The following is a 21,744-nucleotide window of genomic DNA, read 5'->3' as shown; positions in this document are numbered from 1 at the left end:
CATCCTCTCGCGATGGTGTTGTACGTTGAACCACTACCAACTTCAGTCAACCTAAACCTCAACACACCAAGAGAAGTTGTTGAAGATCAACAAACCGCTCCTCAGGAACCTCCAAACCTGAACAAAATGGCTCCTCATCTCAGGAACATCACCAAAAGGAAGTTGCCTCCCAAGAAGGCTAAATCTGCTCCTAATCCTAGACCTAGAAAATCTCTAAGGCTTCGCTCTGTTGTTGGAACAAAGAAAACCAACAGTGTGGACACAACTGTCCATGAAATCTCTGATTTAGATGAAGAAACTGAACCAACTACCCCTTTGGCTGAGAAAACTCCTTCTCCTCTTAAGCCTAAACCTAAGAGTAGCAAAAAGGTCTCTAAACCTCCTATCAAGGCTTCTGTACCAAAACCAAAGTCTAAACCAACCGTGAAGGACAAAGGAAAGCAGAAGCAAACTGCTCAACCAGAATGTTCTCCAGAACGTTCTTCAGAAAGTCTTTCTGATAAAGATTATGAACTCTCTTCAGACTATTCTCCAGAATGTTCTCCAAAGCGCAAAGATCCTTCAAAACAGAAGATCATTCATATCTCTAAAGGAAAGAGAGAACCTCTGTTTGATCCTTCACTGAAAAAGGATTTCAAAGAAAAATGGGGAAATAGGTCAATTGGAATTGGAAGGTATTATGATTTTGTCAAGCTGGAAAAAGACAAAGTTGTTCTTAAAGAGTATGTTGATGAGCAAGGCTGGACCAAATTCCTACAGCTTCGTGAGAGACACTACCCAAAGCTTATTCAAGCTTTCTATTTCATGGCAGAAGCATACCCTGAGGAAAGCTTAATAGTATCTAGGATTAAGGATGTTGAGATACATCTCACTCCACAGGTAATCTCTGATACTCTTGGTATCTCAAATTCTGGTCAAACTGTCTTTGGTGATGATTGGTTTGAAAAACTTGAAGTCAATTCTGAAAATGTTTACAAACTCCTTTTCAAACCAAATGTCACTGAGTTTGTTTCTTCGAACCTTCTGCCAACCCCAAAAATGTTGAATGGCATAAGCCAACATTGTGTCTTGCCTAGAAATGGCAATTTTCAACATGTTAGTTCAAATGATCTCTTGGTCATGTATCATCTCTTCATGAAAGAGAAATTGAGTCTTCCTCATATCATTATTCATAACATGATCAATGTTATTCAGTCTAGAAACAAAAAGTCTTGTCTGCCATATGGAATGGCTCTTACCAAAATCTTCATTAAGAATCACATTCCTTTTGAAGGAGAAAAATCTATTTTTGAATACTCTCAATTCACTCCAAAAAATCTGAGTCACATGAAGCAGGAACCTGTTGATGAGCCTCCTTCTGACCTCAAAAGAAAGAAGGAAGATGGGTCTGCTTTGTAGAATCCAGTTCCAGAAAATGCTTCTGATGAACACTGCAATCCTCCAGAACGTTCTCCTGTGATGGAGGAAGATCAAGAACTGCTTGAAAACTTTGGCAATAATGCTTCTTTGTCAAATGTCAAAGCTTTAGAAATTCTTCAAAGTTTCACTGAAAAACCCCTAATCACAAAACCCTCAAAATTGTTTATCTCTCCTCAAAAGCATGATTATTCTGCTTTGTTTCAACCTGATTCAGTGGACAAATTTTTTGCTCCACAAGCTGTTGATTCATCTGTCCAGATGGATTCTTTTAAGTCTCTTCAAACCAATATCTCTTTTCCTTCAAGATTCAATGAATCTCCTTCAATGGCGCAAAGGATTGTTGAGCACAATGAAAGGCCAACCAAAAGGTCCAAGGTTGAGAAAGACTGCAGCAAGACACGCAGTAACTTAACTAGGGTAATTGAAGGGAACAATGCAATTTTGCATTATCTGTCTTGGATGACTTATGAAATGACTCTGTCAAGGAAGTGGAAGGACTCCATAAGTGACAAGAATGAGGTAGCTAGACCAGAAAAAAAAAAAAAAAAAAAAAAAAAAAAACCCATTCCCAGTTCCTATGTATCCCATGTTTATGCCCACCATCTCTTCATCATCTGATACTTCTTCTCCAACCATTCCACCTACTGCTGCTGCTGCCCCTTTTCATGATGACAAAGGGGAGATGATTTAGGGGATTATGACGTTTACTTCACTTTCTCATGAAAAAAAATGAACAGATAGATCCCTCTATTAAACGACCACCAACTCACATTTTTTAACATGTTGTGTCTCGAATCTTATTTGACGATGTCATCAAACCGTACACACACAGAGTCTCAGACTTAAGAGAGAGAAATGTTAATGTGTCATATGGGTTAAACTACTACATTGAATGCAATAGTATATATTGAGCAACATGTAAGTGAGATGATCAATTTACATAATATCTTAAGGTTTTAGATGGAAATGTGGTGTCAATCTTATTTGTGGAGTTTCTCTTATTCAAATGTGATTATTCAACCATTGTATGCTCCTTTCGAATTGGAAAGGTTAATATGAGTTGTTTTGTTATTTTTTGGATGTCATTTGCTTAACTTTTTTTATCTTAAATATAAGTTTTTGGATGTCGTCATTTTCATGCAATTTTTTTATCCAACCTCTATTATTCTAAATACCTTCACTTTTAATCTTTGGTGGGATATGACATTAGGAAAATGCATATGTGTTATGCTGAGTTGACAAAATGATATTTTAAACTGATGTGTTCTGTTTTAATAGACAAAACACATAAAATTATTTTTTATTCCCAATTATTATTAACCCCCTATATTCTCAGTACTTCAACGGACAAAACAGATACTACTTTTTTTTCTTACCATTTTCCTCATGTTTAAATTTCTTTTTTATTTTATTTCTTTTTCTAATCTCTCCTTTCTATCATTTCTTAAAGGATAGAAACATAAACTTCACTCTATGAAACCAACATTATCCCACATTTTTTACAAAATCGTACCTTCATCTGACCTTATTTTGATATGTCACCGGATCACAGACGTAGAGAGTCTTACACTCAAGGGAAATATGTTCTTGTGTAAATTGTGACTTAAAGTATTCTACATTTGATGCAGGAGTATATACTAATTAAGAAACATATAAGTGAGACGAACAATATACCTAATGTTTTAAGGTTTTGGGTGAAAATGTGGTGTCAATCTTACATGTGTGGTTGCTTTTATTATAATGTAATGATCAAATTCATTATAGCCTCCCTCAGAACAATGAACATTATATATGATGAACTGTTTTGTTAGTTTTTGGATGTTACTTGGCAAATTTTTATATTAAATTTAAGTTTTTTCGATATCGTTGGCTTTCCTACACTATTTTTTATTCGATCTCTATTATTTCAATTTCCTTAATTTTTTGTCTTTGGTTGGATTTAACCATAGAAAAACTCTTTTGTTTTATACTGAGTTGACAAAATCCATGCTTATTAGACATTATAAATGTTGTGGCGTTTTTTTAATTAGGTCTATTTTTTGGTAAATTAATTACCCAAAAATATCTAACTCATTCAACAAATCTGTAAAATTACCAGCAACTCACATAATTCCTTATAACCTCATGGACAAAACACATAATTATTATTTTTTACCAGCATCATTTCACTCAATCTCAAATTTAGTTTTTTATATTCTTTACTTTTCTAATTTACTTTCTCTCTTCTCATCAAAGAAAGAAATATAAACACCCCTATAATATATTACCACTAATCCATGTTATGTCTTTGTTTGATCTTATTTGCATATGTCATATAATTACAGGCGTGAAGAGTCGCACACATGGGGAGAGAGATAAATGTAAATGTGTGAGATGTCCCATATACATGTTCCTAAAGATTTTGGATGATGCTCTGGTGTTAATATCATTTTTGTGGTTTCTCTTGGTCTAATGTGACGATATAACTCTATATAGGCTCCACTGAAAGTCCCAACATTATGATGGTTTTTTTTTATAGTTTTAGAATGTCTTTCCAAAGATATCCTTGATATGGTTGAGAAATCTTACCTGTTCAAAGTCGAGACAAACTTGAGTTCTTCAACTATGTACGAGAAGTCTTATCGGGTTAAGAGAGTTGTGGTCGACCCTGTGTTGGTAGACATGTTTCGCACCAAATATAAATATTTGATGGTATTATAGGCAACATCTATGATTTGATTAATGTCGATTAAAAAGATATCTGTTTGCTTTAAGTATTTTACAAGCTAAGGATCAACGCTGATTTCTTTTGACTTTTATTGTAGAAGAATGTCCATGAAGAGGATGTTAGTTTGGGTGATGATGTTGCTGATGGTGATGTTCTCAAATCCTCTGACACTGTTGTTAACAGGTATATACTGTTAATGTATTGATTGTGTTAAGTGATGTGATCCTATAACATTGATGTATAAGCTAAAGTAGAAATGTTCTCTCTTTCAGGATTTGTTGGTTTCTTCAGTGGAATCTATATATCAATGAAAGGAATTGTAGATTTTAGAAGGTGTTTATGACTACTATATGCCCACAAAATGTATAGATACGATATAAGGGTTTATAAGGGCTTTTATTTCATAAGATACTTTATGAAATACTGTATGAGGTGTTGGTATAGTAGCAACGATGTTATGTAAGGTAGAATTTTTTACTCATGATAATTCATGTAGGAACATTGATGAAATAAATGTACATATATATGAGTATTACATCAATATAAGTATTTTTAAATTGTTGATTTGGTATGTGTGATTTATGTGTTTTGTTTAATTATAACAAAGGAGCGGATGATGTAACACATGGCCGTATATATTCTTATGGAACCTAAAATACACGAATACACGAATTCGTCGGTATACCGTCAAGTAACCGTTTATTGGTTTAAAATAGCAGTTCTTTAGATATTTTTCGTATGATTATTAACTAAAGATACAAATATTTTGAACATAATAAACTTAGATAAAATTATAGGTCTCCTCTACACATGGTGAATTTAATTAAATACCATACAAATTGCATCCGAGGGATTGTATCAAGTTTTTTTTTTCCTTCTAATTTCAATAGGGGTATTAGCTAGTTTCAGTTAGAACCATTTTGATTGGCACCGAAAAAAATATAAGATTATTTTGTTAAAGTCATATATGTATATATATATACTACGATTATTTACTGGACTAAAAAGTATACAATATTTTTGTCAAAAATACAGTATACCACAATTAGTTTTTTAAGAAAACAATAGATTATTACCAAAAAAAAAAAAAAATTAAACGCCAGATTTTTTCGTTCCCTTTTTTGATAATTCTTTTTTTTTTTTTTTTTGTCTTAGATGAAGTGGTAATCCACTGAAAATAAACTCACACACAACTGTGAGGTCCCGGGTTCGAACCCGGGTCGTGACGTCCGGCCTTGCAATTTCGGCATTTGCCAGTTGAGTTCGGTATAATCGTAGTATGTCAATTAATTCTAGATATTTACACAAAAACTGATTAAATGCCATTAAATTGTTTCGTCATTTTTTTTTTGTCAATAAATTGATTCCTCTCTTTTTGGCAATGAGATCTATATTAGTTTGAAAGGTCATTTCTTATAATCATAATTAATCGTACTTACAAAATAAAAGTCATTTTTTTGTGAGCCCACAATCAGAATTAATTGATGATAATTCACAGGTCTAATTTTTTTTTAAGACATAAAAATTGAATATATTAACAACGGCAGTGAAACATCTAAGTATAAGATGTACTAAAAATGTCACCCCCTAATAACAGTCAAACATACAAAGTAAAGTCAAAACAAAGGTCGATCTAAACCCAAACATAATAAAGGGTCCGACCACCATCTTTAAATACCATACATAAAATTGGCTTTGTTAACTTTTTTTTTTTTTTTGGTCTTAGATGAAGTGGTAATCCACTGAAAATAAACTCACACACAACTGTGAGGTCCCGGGTTCGAACCCGGGTCATGACGTCCGGCCTTGCAATTTCGGCATTTGCCAGTTGGGCTAGGACTTCTAGACGGCTTTGTTAACTTTAAAGCACCGTAAAGAATGAAATCTAACTTTTTTTTTTTGGTAGATAGATGAAATGGCAAAGCCATTATAAACTCACACACACAAGTGGAGGTACCGGGGTTCGAACCCCGGTCATGGCATCCGGCCTAACAATTTCGGCATTTTACCAGTTGAGCTAGGACTTCTGGATAATGAAATCTAACTTTATAGTCTATTTCACAGGTCTAATTAAATTGGTGTGCCCACAATCCCATATTTTTTGGTTACGGTGATACAAAAATGTGAAATAATATTTTAGTCTTAATTTCAGAGATCCCTTTTTCATTTATTGTGTGTGCTCACGATCCCTATTTTCCTTATATGTTGAGTCTTATTTCTATATAAACATAGTGGTGTGTCATTTAACGATGCATTGTACTAGCTTTATAATTTTATTGTTTTCTTTTTCTTTCTTTCAGTTATAAAAAATGGGTAGTTTCTATGATTCCATTTCCACAGTCTCCATCCACGACACATCTCTGATCCTTATGGTTAGAATTGTGCGTCTTTGGTTTAACGCTGATGTGGTCTAAAAATGATACCAATCGAATTCGTTTCTGATATATTCCATTTGCATCAAGAAATTTGAAGTATCGATGATCGAATCATGGTTGAATTACTCATATAATATAGATCCGCTTTAATATTTTAGTTTTCTATCCGTTTTTATTGTATGTGATTTGGCTTATACACTATGGTTTCTTGTCTGGAATTGGATAGGGTTGTCGTTAGTCCCTCCTTGTCAGTTTCACGATCATTTAATTCAGGTTACCTACATGGCAGGGATGCCGAGAGTTACTCATTCGTTCTTCAGGGTTATTTGGTTTGCTTGTGTCTGGGTACTCTGGAAGGAAAGAAATAATTGTATTTTTCAAGAGACGGTGTCTTCATCATTGGATCTTTTAGAGAAAGTCAAGCTATTATCTTTTTTGTGGCTTAAAGCTAATCAAGCTTCTTTTCATTATTGTTATCATGATTGGTGGAGATACCCGCTGCCTTGTATGGGTGTCCATTGATCTTTGTTTTTTGTTTTGTTGGTTCTCTTGTAGGACTTTGACTCTGTAAACTTGTCAGTGGAGTTTCTTTGCACACCTTGTGCAGGGAGCAACACTGTTGTTATATCTATATATTCCATTTTGATTTCTTAAAAAAAATAATATTGTTTGTCGTTTTTTTTTTTAAGGGTAGATTCCGTGTGTTGGAATTCCAGCCCTTTTAAATTGTTACTTCTAAAATATATATTTGAGAAAACAATAATTCTTTAAAAATACATTAGGTTCTTTTCCAAAATTTGTCAAAAAAATAAAATAAATATGATCCAACAGTTTCTTTGTTTTTTGTTGTGGCTAAGTTATTTTTTTATCGAACAACTATATTATGAATAACTATATCATCCGTCGATGCACGAATTTTCCCTATTTCTACTTTACTTAATATAGGGTTTAGGATTTATCATAAAATTAAATATATATCACCATAGATACCATCCAAAATAAGGAAAAAAATAGAAAATTTTCTCTATCAATTCGTATAATACATGCAACATATCAATTAGCCATACCCATCATGGTTCATTTCGATTATAGACATCTTATCGCATGTTGTCCCCTCATCGTCATTTTTCTTGACACGAATAGCGGTAAGCATACCGATGACATATGCGGAAATAAATTAATAAACAAATTAGCACCGTGCTCTTCAAAGAAAACAAAAGCTTCATGCTTGAAAGTAAGGATGTGAGCATACTGACCAGCCAAACAGTTTGATAAAGGACCTGAATTTTACAAGTTCAATGATCCAAAAATGTATTTTGATACAACCTATGACCGTGACTGTCTGGCTGGTCAGTATGCTCGCATCCTTACTTTCAAGCATGAAGCTTTTTGTTTTCTTTGAAGAGCACGGTGCTAATTTGTTTATTAATTTATTTCCGCATATGTCATCGGTATGCTTACCGCTATTCGTGTCAAGAAAAATGACAATGAGGGGACAACGTGCGATAAGATGTCTATAATCGAAATGAACCAGATGGATATGGCTAATTGATATGTTGCATGTATTATACAAATTGATAGAGAAAATTTTCTTTTTTTTTCCTTATTTTGTCAGGTAGTCTAGTGGCTATAATTCATTTTATAAGGTGAATAAGTGAGGTGTCCGGGATTCGAACCCCCCGACCCTTGCATATAATAATGCATTGTCCTAACAATTGAGCTATGCTCACGGGACATATATATTTAATTTTATGATAAAGGGTATCTGTTAGTTGATATTTTTTATTCCGAATTAACCCCCGTTTGTTAGGATTTTCATAATTTAAATTTTTATAGATCCTCGATGAATACCACCTATAAATTTTTATGGAGTTCCTTGGCATAATTTTTCAATGCAATATTATTTATAACTTGTTTTTTTAATGGCACAATTTTAAAAGGTGTATCTAAGAATAACATATATATTTATTTTTAATGGCACAATTGAGCTATGCTCACGGGACATATATATATATATATATATATATATATATATATATATATATATATATATATATATATATATATATATTATAACTAATATAGAATAACATACGTACCAGCACTAATGGATTAGGGAGATTTTATTTTATTTTGTTAATGCATTGGGTGGTTATGTATAGAGATAGTATGTTTTATTTATACATTTTTTTCTTAATAGATCTTTACTCTCTTGTAATATAGGTCATTTTCGGTTTTCCTGCATGTAAATTTCTTTTTTTATTTACCCCATGAATAAAAATTGTTTTGATTTACCCCAAAATAGGGCAAACAAAAATCTATTTTATTTTATTTTTTCAAGAAATTTTCGTTTTTGTTTGGCCTATTAGGGGGTAAATAAAAACAAATTTTATTTACAGGGGGTAAATTAAAAAAATAATTACAGGGGGGAAACTGAAAATAACCTATATTACAATGGGATAAAGACCTATTAACCCTTTTTTTTAAACATACCTACATCATTTGTACTAATTGTGTTCGTTAATCAATTCACCTAGGTGTGTCATTCAATGCTCTCTGTTCGGCACTTTTGTCGATCAGCTGAATATACACCGTAATATTAGTAGTATTTTATTTAAATATTTTATTTATTTTGTAAGTAGTATTTTATTTATTTTTTAAGTATTATTATGACACCGTCTTTGTCTGCATAATAAATTGATACAAGTATATATTGTAATACTATGTGGTATACATTGTTGATGTTTATTTATTTTTTAAATAAATTATTACACCATTTTCGTCTTAAAATAAATTATGACATCATTTTTATCTTAAAATAAATTACGTCGCGATTTTGTGATACATGTTGACAAGCAGGGGGTCCAATTGGATAATCGATATGTTGTCCCATACAATCCACATCTTCTCATTAGATACGGAGGTCATTTAAAAGTGGAATATTGTAACAAATCCAACTCCATCAAGTACCTTTTCCAATACGTGAACAAAGACCCTTATAAGGCATTGATGCAGTTGTCTGTTGACGGTGATAATCGTGATAAGTCCAAGCCGGTTGATGAAATAATGCAGTATTAAGTTTGTCATTATGTTTCACCTTGCGAGGCTGTTTGGAAGATATTTGCTTTTGATATACATCATAAATGGCCTCATGTTCTCAAACTAACGTTTCATTTGCATAATGAACAATCAGTACTATATGATGATGATCGTGACATCAAGGACGTGGTGATGTATAACGAGGAAGTGTCGACCATGTTTCTCGTCTGCTTTGAAGCAAATCGTCGGTATGTAGGTAGTCGCGATCTAACGTATGCTGAATTTCCAACAAGATTTACTTATGAGAAGAAAGACAAACTATGGCAGCCACGTAAACTAGGATATCAAATTGGAAGGCTTCATTACACGCCACCTGGTATAGGGGAGTTGTACTACATGAGGATACTATTGACTGTTCAGAAGGGTTGCATGGGATATAGGGTTATTTGGAGTGAAATAATGGAAGCAAAAGAATCTGTTGATTCTAAGTGAGGTACAAACGAACGAGACAAAGAAGCTTCTTGTGGTGATTTGTGCTCCAAAACTTTATCGAAGGAAACATCATCGTCAGTACATTGTGTTAAGAGCAAGGAAACTCCATCATCATGAATGATTTTGGAGAATCAAAAGGCCAAACGATGTTACCAGCTAAAGGGAGGAAGTTTTGGAGGGTTAAAGAGAGTGAATATTTGAGTTTTGGAACAAGGTTTTCAAAAAAGTAAGAAGGGTGTGATTGTGAATTTGGGAGGGTGTAGAAGTAGATATGTTCACCTGGGTGAAACCTTAGCCAAAACAAGTCAAAGAAAGTGAGTGAGAGAGATAATTGGTTTGCAGACTTAGGAGAAACTTTATATTGGATTTTGATGTAGTTGTTTGGAGAAGTCATTTGGAAGATGATGTTTGGTCTAAGAAACATTTGCTTGTGTTATGTGCTCTCCCTCTCTCTCATTTTAATAATCGTTCTAGAGTTATGCGTGATTCTTAAGAAAATGACTTGTCAAATTGATTTTAAAGGTAAATTTGGTATAATTTATTAAAGCACACTTATTAATTGTAGTTGGTAGAATAATTAATTAGAGTAGAATTCAATATCAAATGTTGCATTGATATTCTAAAGTGAGAATTATTTTAAAGGAAAAAAAAATGTTAAAAGTGACAATTAAAATGAGACCGATGAAGTACTAGTTTTTGTTTTATTTTATTGGTAGATAAACGAAATGACAAAGCCATTATAACTCACTTTTTGTCCCTCGATTTTACTTTCTTTTTTTTTTTCAAACTTTTCTAAAATTCTATTTTAATTTATGGTCAGTTTTGCTCTGGTGATTTATTCATCAATGACGTGACAAAGTTTTTTTTTTGTCAGTATGACGTGACAAAGTTAATACGGCCACAATTAATATTTATATCATCAAAAAAATACACAATAAGGACTGTCACAGTATTAGTTAGGCATGGCAACAAAATCCATACCCACAGATACCCGTTCGTACCAAACTCAATTTGATGGGTTTTTCCCGCTTTGACTAGGTTTGGATAAGGGTTTGGGTTTTCCATGATTTCAAAACACAGGTACAGGATGGGTTACAGGGATATATGTACCCATCCTGAACCCATACCCTAACCCGTCCTGAATGTTGAAAATCAATTTATTACCAATTTTATTTAAATAAAAACTCAAACCCTTAATCATTTCACTCACACAATCAAAACCCTCAGTCTTTTAGTTGACACTTATTTGTCATAGTTCTTTCTTTTCTCCTTCGATATATCACAATCTCGACCTCTCTCTTTTCCATCACCATAGTCGTCGATCATCATCATCTTTTTGCTGAATAATGCAATACAACATTGCGCTTAGGGCTGAAAATACTTTTATTTTTATTAACAAAAAAAAAAAGTTGATCTATTGCGGGGATGGAGATGGGGCGGGCATACCCGAACCCGTCGGGGATAGGATGAGATTCGATTTTTCATCCCCGTTGGGTATGAGTAGAGTAATGGGTAAGGATATGAGAGTAGGGTATGGGGACGGGGAAGGTAAAACTCGTCCCCGCCCATTGCCATGCCTAGCATTAATGAGAGTCAAAAAATGGGTGATTGTGATTTTGGGAGGGTGTACAAAAAGATGCATTCTACTGGATGGACTTTTCGCCAAAATATATGTCGAAGAAAGTGAAAGGAACTGTAATGGTTTTGGCATGATATTGATGGAGCAACAACTTTGAAGTGTTCATGGATTTTGATATTGTTTTGTTGGAAGAAAGTACTCGTAAAAGAAGTGTTGGTTGAATAAAATTTCTTAGCTCTCAATGATTGGAAGGAATAGAAAGAGTACTGTCAAAAATTCCGTCATGAAAAATGAGAGAGACGTGTGTGGTGAGAAATAGATAGAGTACAATCAGTCCTTCAAAGAAAAAAGTACTATCATAAATATCGTCATGAAAAAAAGAAAAAAAAAATCATTTGGGAAATGCTAACATGCCCGATGCACCGGTTAAGGATATGAAAAAGGAAATTATATAGTAATTAATGTATTAAAATTATGTTATTAATTTATAATCAAATCAAAAACAGTTTTATTTATGATAATAATTCATTTTTATAGTATGCCTAACTAATACTCCAAAGACATCGATTAGCACAACCCAAATATTTTTGTACATTAATTGCTCATACATAATTTAGTGTTGGTTGATGAGGTGAAGATCCTCCACAAGGTTCTCTTCCATTACCCTTCCATTCTTTAATGACGGTCCACCACTACAAATGCATGCTCCACTGCAACTATATTTATTTATGGCACAGTGAAGATTTCTCTATCGTGTTAACAACTTCAACCATATACTGGCCCCTATTTTAATGAAAGATGTTGGTATTTGGTTGTTGGTATTATAAGCATGATCGTCCCTATGAAATAGGAGGTTCGGCTCTCTTTTTAAAATAGATCTCTAGTAAAATAAAACGTAATTTTTTTTTGTAGTCAAAATTTCATTAAAAAAAGAATCAGAATCAGAAGAACTTCTAAACATGAAAGGAATTAAAAAAAATTAAGTGAAAGAGGTGAAATTGTCGTTTGGATTTGTCACTCCTCTGTTGTGGAAAAGGGTAAAAACGAATGGTTTTTGCGAAGAAAAAAATGATTGTTGTAATTCTTTCAATGAAATAGCTTTTCAAATTGATTGATTAAGTGATTATACAAATTAGGGGTGGTTTGATAGATCCGATTTATGTACAAAAAGGAGAATTAGCGTCTAGAAAAAAAACTCAAACGTGTACTAAAGAAAGAAAAGGATATAACATATATATTTTTTATTTAAGTGGGAGGTGGGTATTAAATTTAATTTTTCGTTAGAAGCCCGTAGCATTTGGAGACCCGGCATTTGGAGGCCCAGTCTGGTTGAGCACCTTGCACACCCTCAAGGCCGGGCCTGATTACAAGTTACTTTGGAAAAAATACTTGTGTTTTACTGTAAGTCACATTACAATGTATCATTTATGATTCCTTTTATACCTAGGTTTAATTATATATATGGTCCCCTCTAAATCTATTAACATTTGATTTTAGTCCCTTAAAATATTCTTTAAATTTTTAGTCCCTCAAAAATTATCCATCCATAACATTAGTATTTACTTTTTATTCAACTCATGTCTAACCTTCATATTTTTTTAATGAACTTATCCAACAAAAATTGGTAGAAAATTATGACAATATTTTTCAAAAAAAATTAGAATTTTTAAAAAAACCATGAATTCAATATGAATTTGTTAGCACCAAACACATAAAAATTCATATTTAATTCATGTTTTTTTAAAAAAATTATAATTTTTTTTATGTAATATTCAATAATTTATTGCCTAAAATTCTTTAAAATTTTAAATTCTTAGAAACAATATTCAATAATAATTCCACAGGTAACTCTTTAAAATTATTTCTACGAACATCCAAACATACTGCGGATGTTCCTGAGGCAGCGTGATCCGCAGGAAACATCGTCTTACTAGTGTAAGTCGAAGCAGTATCCTAAGGTATTCCTGCGGATTATTTTCCACATGAACATCTGCTGGAAAACGATACTTTCTAGGTACAGACGAATAATTATTGATGTGCCCGTCCCCAAAAAAAATATAATTGATGTCACAACTCCACATGTTGTGTGTAAGTATTTTTGTTCTAAAAATTTTTAGAGGATTTGGGTTCTAATATTATTTAATTTTTTTTAACATTGAATATTCATAAAAAAAATTAATTGAAATTGACATAAATGATTTGACATTTCATTTACACAAGTTTTGATATGGACATAAATTTAAAAGGGAAATGCTAAAGAGTGTCCTTGGGACATTGCAAAAGAATGCTATATAGTGTCCATATTCAATATTTAATACATTTATAGTAAAAAAAATAAGAAAATAAAAAATTTTAAATTTATAAATTTGGAAAACAAATTAAGACAAGTAGGAAAGTCAATACGTAGATCCGCAGGAGTCCTCGTGAGTTTAGCTCAGTTGGTAGGAACAATATATAATATAAATATACGTAAGGTTCTGGTTCAAACTCTGACCATTACAAACAAACAAACAAAAAAAAAAATCTGCAGGAAAAACTGCAGATATTCCTGCGGAATTTCCTACGGGATAGTTATCCGCAGGAAATTTCGTTAGAGGAAGAAAATGGCAGCAAATCCTCTGGAATTTCTCAGAAGAATGTCTGCTGGAAAATCCGCAGGGAAAATGATAGTTTCTAGAGAGTAAGTATCTAAATAATAAGGGCTTTGCTAACACAAAATGCATTAAACTATGTCCAAAATTTTAATGGTTAATAGTGCTTTTCACCCTTGTAATATATATCATTTTCGATTTTCACCCCTATAAAATTTTCGGTTTAATTTGCACCCTCGTAAAAAATTTATTTTCCGGAAAACACCCCTAATAGGCCATTTTTAGAATTTTTTTTCAAAAAAATTTGGTTTTTGAATGGCCTATTAAGGGTGTTTTCCGGAAAATAAAAATTTTACGAGGGTGCAAATCAAACCGAAAATGACATATATTACAGGGGTGAAAAACACTATTAACCCAAATTTTAATATAGATCATACGATTTTATAACTATGTCCAAAACTTATAAACCCCCTCAAAAAAATGGTTTTATAATTTTATTTTTTTTAGCAAATAATTTTTTTTTTACAAAAGGTAGCTTATATTATTTCATTCAATATAATAGGGGTAATACAATATGAAATCAAATCAAAGACATTGTGACTAGCTTACGATTTTGACATAATATCTAAAGTGTGGGCGACATAATTTGCTAGTCTCGTGATAAAACTTATCTTAAAGTTTGGGAATTGTTGTAATAGTGGCCTACAATTAGACATAATATTGCCAAAATTCGATTGATTGTTAGATTTATTCATGATGTCATCCACCACTAACTTGCAATCTAGCTCTATTTGCACCATTGATAATCATAATTCCCAAAACTAAGATATAGCCTCCCTTAATCCCAATGCCTCTGCTTCCGATGGAGAGGGATAACACTCAAACCACTTTTTTTTTTACAAACACTCACTCAAACCACTTAGTTAATGCTTTTATAAATTGACCTTGAGCATTCTGAATGCACATTCTGATTCCAAAGCATTGTTGATCACCAAATAATGCCGCATCTAGATTACACTTCACATATTCTTCCACCGGTGGTTGCCATTGCACTTCCAGCAGATTATTGCGCTGCTGTTTGGATGTTTGGGGCTACACGATAGCTGCGCACCATTAACAAAATGAATTATGGGCCTGCTGCACTGCTGTACGGACAGGCAGTTGTTCTGTCTCCTACACTTTGTCGTTCCGACGATGTCAAATGCACCATAACATCATTGCTATGTCAGTGCACTCATGTTCGGAAAATCTGCAGAAAAAAGAAAGCAAAATGCTGCGAAGCTAGTTGCATTAACAACTCCTTCACTTATTTTTTTTCCACAAACCCTCCTCTTGCCAAACTTGCTTCGTCGCATCACAACCCATAAACACATGCCAATCATTCTCATAATTAGATTTACGATGCAGGCATATACTAAACATGGAACACCTTTATCTTGAAGCCTCATGCATGTAGGGAGTAAAAACTTAAAAATCACATGTTTTGATGATGTTCAATTTCTTAAAAATGTTTAAAAACTTAAAAAATCGCTTTATGGTCTCAAACAAGTTCCTGAAGCGTGTTATGAAAGACTAAAAAAATTCCAATTGAAAAATGATTTGAAAGAGGAAGGTGAAAGCAAATTTATTTACAATATATCATCTAAAAATGGATTTCTCATAATTCAAATATATGTGCATGATATCATATTTGCTTCTATTAATGAAAATATATATACTCAAAGTGTTATAAGTTAATCCGAATACAGCAATCAGGAGCTCTTTCATTCATTAATTGCGAATTTTGCTTTTAAAGCTTTTAAAAACAACCAAAAAACAAAGTATAAAATGATAAAATGGAAAGACTAAAGGGTATGGTGCGCTAGAATCCATTGTTTTTTGGGTTAATTATGTTACAGGTTCTTATAAATATTTAAAATTTGTATTTTGTCCCTGTTAAAATAATTGCACTCTTTAGTCTTTGTATAAATTTCTGTCAGCATTTTTTATCCCTAAAAAGACTAAAGACAAGTGTTATAGGGACTAAAAAATATAATTTTTTAAAGAACTAAAAAAAAAATTCTGAATATTATGAGGACCATTTACTTAATTAATATTTTTTATAGGCAACAAACAATTTAATTAAATTTTCTAGCTAGGCATTATAAGCCACTGGCTTTGCGAATCATATTCTTTCACACATGTATTCAATCAAATTCACAAAGTTTAGTTTTTGTGATTCAATACAATTACTCAAAGATAACAAAGTTGCCAAAACAAATGAAATTAGAAGAAATTCAAATACAAACCAAATGTCCAATCTTGTTGATTAAAAAAATAAAATCACCCATCAATCAAAACATAACCCTTCACGAAAAATTGCTTGAAACAAATCCATCACATGCTTCTCAAGAACAAGTCCAATCTCAACACCACCTTTCAAATCCTTACTTTCTGTTAATCCAATTGTTAATCCTCTATCAATTGAAGTAATCTCCACTTTTGCAGGCCTTCCAAAACCAAAATCAATCTCATATACTCCAAACCTTGTTGACCCTGCAACTCCTATTCCTTTAACTCCTTCCCCAATCATAGCCATATATTTATACATCATTGTCTCTATTCCATCTAGAAAACCCTTATCCATCTCTTGTGTTTTGCCATAAATTTTCTTAGCAACAATCACAACTCCATCTTCTTTTGTAAAGTCATATGGCTCAGTATCAACTATATGATTAGATACACAATTTCCACAATAATTTTTTGGAATTGGTGGAACTAATCTTGATCTGCAATCCACAGGAAAACCTATAGAAAATTTTTGCTTTTTATCGCTTTCGGATTGTTGTATAGCCTTTGCTATACAAACGGAAACATAAGCACATGTAAGAACAAAAGTTGACAATTTCTTAGGTTGTTCTTGTTCTTTTTCTTGTGCTCCATCTTCAATATTGTTCCATTTGGAGAACACCCTTTTGTTTATTTTCTCCAAATCTTCACGTGTGAGCTCAAACGTTTCTCGAACCGCATCCTTAATGATTGGTTGAAACATGCTTGACATAATCTTTATGCTTTTCACACTGCTCTTATCAAAATGTGATGAGATTCTGTTCCAAGTATTAATGAACGAATTCTCAAAATCATTTGGATCTTCAATAAGTTCCCTTTCCAAAAATGGTTCTAATAAAGGCTCTAAATTTAGTGATTGTGTTTCTTCTTCAAGAGATTTACATATAGAAGACCATGCTTTGATGAACATGGTTGAAGATTTTCCATCAAGAACAGCATGGTGTGTGCTTATTCCAATGGAAAAACCATTTTTCGGAAAAAGGGTTATCTGAATTGAAATAATAGAAGCAAAAGAATCTGATGATTCTAAGTGAGGTACAAAAGAACGAGACAAAGAAGCTTCTTGTGGTGAATTGTGCTCCAAAATTTTATCGAAGGAAACATCATCGTCATCACATTGTGCTAAGAGCAAGGAAACTCCGTCATCATTTGGATTGAATTGGAGGAATGGTTTAGGAGAATCCGAAGGCCAAACGATGTTACCAGCTAAAGGGAGGAAGTGTTGTAGAGTTAAAGAGAGTGAAGATTTGAGTTTTGGAACAAGATTTTCGAAGAAAAAAGTAGGGTGTGAGTGTGAACTTGGGAGGGTGTAGAAGAAAATACGTTCTACCGGATGAAATCTTAGCCAAATATAGTCAAAAAATGTGAGAGGGAGAGATAGTTGGGTTGAAGAAGAACTAGGAGAAACTTTGCATTGTTCATGGATTTTGATGTGTTTGTTTAGAGAAGCCATTTGGAAAATGATGATGATGATTGGTCTAATAAAAATGTGCTTGTGCTTGTGTTATATACTTACTAGTTCTGTTTTATTATCTTTTGAACGTTGTTGAAATATAATATAACCCTCGTTCTACACGCGTATGATTATTTTATTTTGTTTTGTTTGAAATCAAATCTCAAAGATCTGTGGTCTACTATTCCTCAAAAAAAAGATATGTGGTCTACTAGTTGTATTAAAAGATACTTGGAATCTATTTATATTTTAAATTATCGATATCTATACTTCTATAATTCCTTTAAAAAAAATATTTATATTTCTATACTATAAATAAAAATTATCTTTTTGGTGACTTTTTTCATTTTCAATTATACATTTAAATAAATTTGCATATAATAATTATGTTGTTGGTGTCATTCAAAAATATGATAATTTATATTATATTTGTTATATCGTTGGTTTCTTTGAAAAATATAAGTATAGTTTGTTACAATATAAAAGCGTAAAATATTTATAAATATAGTTTTAATCAAAACCAAAATTCATAAAAACGGTTATTCGTAAATTATACACATTAGCACAATTAAAATAGATTACAAATGGACACGGATTGTCCGTTTCAACGCTAGTGGTTGTATAAAAGAAAGAGAATTACATCTGTACAGCCATTTATGGACAACTTTGGGACAATTCTCTCTGATAGTCATTATAGGCTTAGCTCAATTGGTAGGTGTTTATCTGTGTTTTTGGTAAACAATCGCTAGTTTTGAATTAATTACTTGCATGATCAAACTAGAAAAACTGGTACACAAAATCATACATGTTCTTCATTCTCGCTTCTCGCTGTAACTTGGATAGTTTGAGTGCTTAAAGTTTTTATGAATGATTTACTACCCCTATTTCCTTTACAAAAACACTATATATGCATCGTAAGAAATAACTTAAAATAACAATCATAAATTAAGAGTCTTAGACTCGTGTCTTGACATGCTTTCAAATTCCTTGACAAACCCCCACGTGTCTTCGACCTTTTGATCTTGCCTCTACATAAGTAATTTGAAATTCTTCCGTCGAAGCTGAAATGGCTTTTGTAATCTCTAATATGCCAAGTGCTAACACAATCCGTCGAACTTACAACTTTCTGGAATGTGAACAAGCACTAACTCCAACTTGGCATCATTTTCCTTGTTGAATCATGTGTGTCGAAAATACAGTCTAACAAATTGCCCACCAAAAATGTCATTTTCGATTAAACTTTGAATGAAAGAGAAAAGTGACATTTTTGAAAAAAAATCCCGTATCTCCAAGATAATGTGTTGATGTCATCATTATCATAACATCTCTTCAAAAACAAACTTTTCAACTCTTATATGCAGAAAATGTTATTACAGAAATGATAAATGAACACAAAAAACTAAACACAATACAGACACCATATGTCACTGTAGCTTTATACATCTTTTTTTTTTTTTTATAAATTTTCTTTCCTTCTCTCTCACCATCTCTCCCGGCCATCCTTCTCTATGTTCAACGCCGGTTCTCTAACCACCGCCGTCGTTGTAACTTCTCTCACTGATCACCGTCGTCGTCACCGCTGTCGTCTTTTCTTCTTTCAGTCCTGTAATCGTGAGTTCTGATCAGATGGTGAGAACGATGGTGAGAACGATGGCAGTAGAGGTTATCGACGAGGACGGTGGTGGGGGAGGTTAAAGAAGAAAAAGGGAGAAGGAAGAAGGAATAAGATAGGATGAGCTTTTACAAAATTACCCACTGCTTTAATTTTGAAATGTCAAAATTGCCCATGGTGTTGTATTTGTGTTTGATAATTTGTGTTTGGTTATCATTTCTGATGTTATTATGGTGCCACATTCTTTTAACAATTTAGTGGGCCACGACGCCATTTGAACTTTCAAATATCACTTAAAAAACTTGAAACACGCAACTGTCATTCTCACGGATAGCCACATGTCCACTTTCTACAAGAAAAACTCAAAAAGTTCCGTTCTCTCTCCTTCTTCAGAAAGATATTTAAACCATTTTCTTCTCACTCATTCTCTTTTCAAACTCATATCTATTTTGTCTTCAAATGCAAAGAAAAAGTACTAAAAATATAGCAAAAATGTCATATGATTCTCTGTCATCAATTTTCTAACATTTAAAAAAAAAAAATTAAATGTCGAAAATCTAAATTTACCTTATTTATCTTTTCATAGTTGAAAAAGATCAAGCAGCTCGAACTCAAAAGTTGCATGCAAGAAACAAAAGCAAGCAACTATGACAATCATGAGTGATGATTTAATGGTTAGCCATCAAACTTTTGCTTCTCTTTAATTTGTATCTTTATTTCTCCATTGCTAACAATTGTTAATGTTTTCAGTCTGATGATCAAGACATGAATTGAGAAAAAACTTCGACTGAGGGGAACCAAAAGAAAATGACCACTAAACAAGCCAACAATCCCTCTTAAGAGAAAACAAAGCTCAAACAATCCAAACAACAAAAATTCGTCAAAGGAGCTTCAGCCTCTCTGGTGGAAAACAAAACAAAGAAGAAGACAAAATTTGCCGAAGGCAATCCTCAAAAAACTCAGTTTTCTACTCTTCAGACCTAAGTAATCATATGTTATAAATAGAGACCCTTTCACACATTATTATTCATTCAGAAAGCTAGCGGTTGAAGGCAAGGGTCAAGCATCAGAGGTTCCAAGGCAGAGGATCTCCATCTTCCTCTTGTTCTCTCTAGGTATGTTTTTCTATTGTTTTGTTATAATGTATGTTGCCATTAGCAACTAAACCTCTTTGATTAGGGTTCTAACATGAACCCATTCTTTTAAATTTTTAATTGTCTTGTTCTTAATGCTTTTTCAATTGAAATTTTGCATCGGTAATCTTGAAAATCGACCTGTAGATGAAAAGTAGGATTGACAACCTAAAATTCTTTATCCGTTCTTGACAGTGCCAATTACTTATTTCTTAATTATGTTAATGAAATTCAAGTTTGAAATCTAGGGTTATCTACTCTCTTTTTTGGGGAACGTCACAATTTAACTAGGTTAACTCGTAACGTACGTTGATGTAAGATCTTTAATGAATTTTTAAATACTAGTTCATTAAATCCTCAGTAGACACCACATAACTGATTATTTTTTAAGTTAATTCCATCAAAGATGGAAGGGGAGATTCAATGATTCCCTAATCACCGTTAAATATCTGAATCACAAACTCAATCACGCATTGGGAAGGGCAATTAAACCCTACAAACCTATTCAAAACTCTTTTAATTTCACTCTTTAAAATAAGTTTTGCTAATTGCTAAGCTGAATGACAATCCATGTTAAAAATGAAAAACTTACTACTTTATTACTTGTTACGATTTGGTACACTTGCCAATTTCGTTCATCAATTTGCCAAAAACAACAAAACCCATTTTTTCATAATAATGAATCCTTCACAAACAAACCCTAAACCTTAAGCTTTATATTCGACCTACTTTCTAAAGACAAGTTTCTCTTTAGCGAATCAAAGCTTCTCTCGAAGTCAGTGAGTGTGAGTGTGTTCCTCTAGCAACCACGCCTATTCTCATGGTTGATTGCTATTAGAATCCTTGAAGAACGAAACTTTATGTGTCTCAAGATTTTCTAGACTATTCTCATGTTTCGCAACCCTTGTCTAATTTCACTTGGTCCAATATCAAAGCTCCGCGTTCGCTTTATGAATTGATATTTGAGATGATGAATTAACAATTACTAAACCCTCTGCGTTCGCTTCTTAGTTTAG

General features: G+C 32.7%; 1 protein-coding gene across 1 annotated transcript; it reads right to left on the bottom strand.

Annotated features, from left to right (window-relative positions):
- Nucleotides 1–16,358: 16,358 nt before the first annotated feature.
- Nucleotides 16,359–18,042, bottom strand: LOC25497522 (phenolic glucoside malonyltransferase 1). The gene has a single exon (XM_013592124.3). It carries the CDS (start codon nt 17,981–17,983, stop codon nt 16,532–16,534), a length of 1,452 nt encoding a protein of 483 aa, XP_013447578.1. The 5' UTR covers nt 17,984–18,042; the 3' UTR covers nt 16,359–16,531.
- Nucleotides 18,043–21,744: the final 3,702 nt, after the last annotated feature.

The sequence above is a fragment of the Medicago truncatula genome, chromosome 7, assembly GCF_003473485.1.
Source record: "Medicago truncatula cultivar Jemalong A17 chromosome 7, MtrunA17r5.0-ANR, whole genome shotgun sequence".
NCBI classification, from domain to species: domain Eukaryota; kingdom Viridiplantae; phylum Streptophyta; class Magnoliopsida; order Fabales; family Fabaceae; genus Medicago; species Medicago truncatula.
The sequence above is the reverse complement of the archived record's forward strand: the minus strand, read 5'-3'. Positions and strand labels throughout refer to the sequence as shown.

Bases quoted from the DNA above. Each gene is read 5' to 3' on its own strand.
- LOC25497522 (XM_013592124.3), bottom strand. From the start codon at position 17,983: ATGGCTTCTCTAAACAAACACATCAAAATCCATGAACAATGCAAAGTT.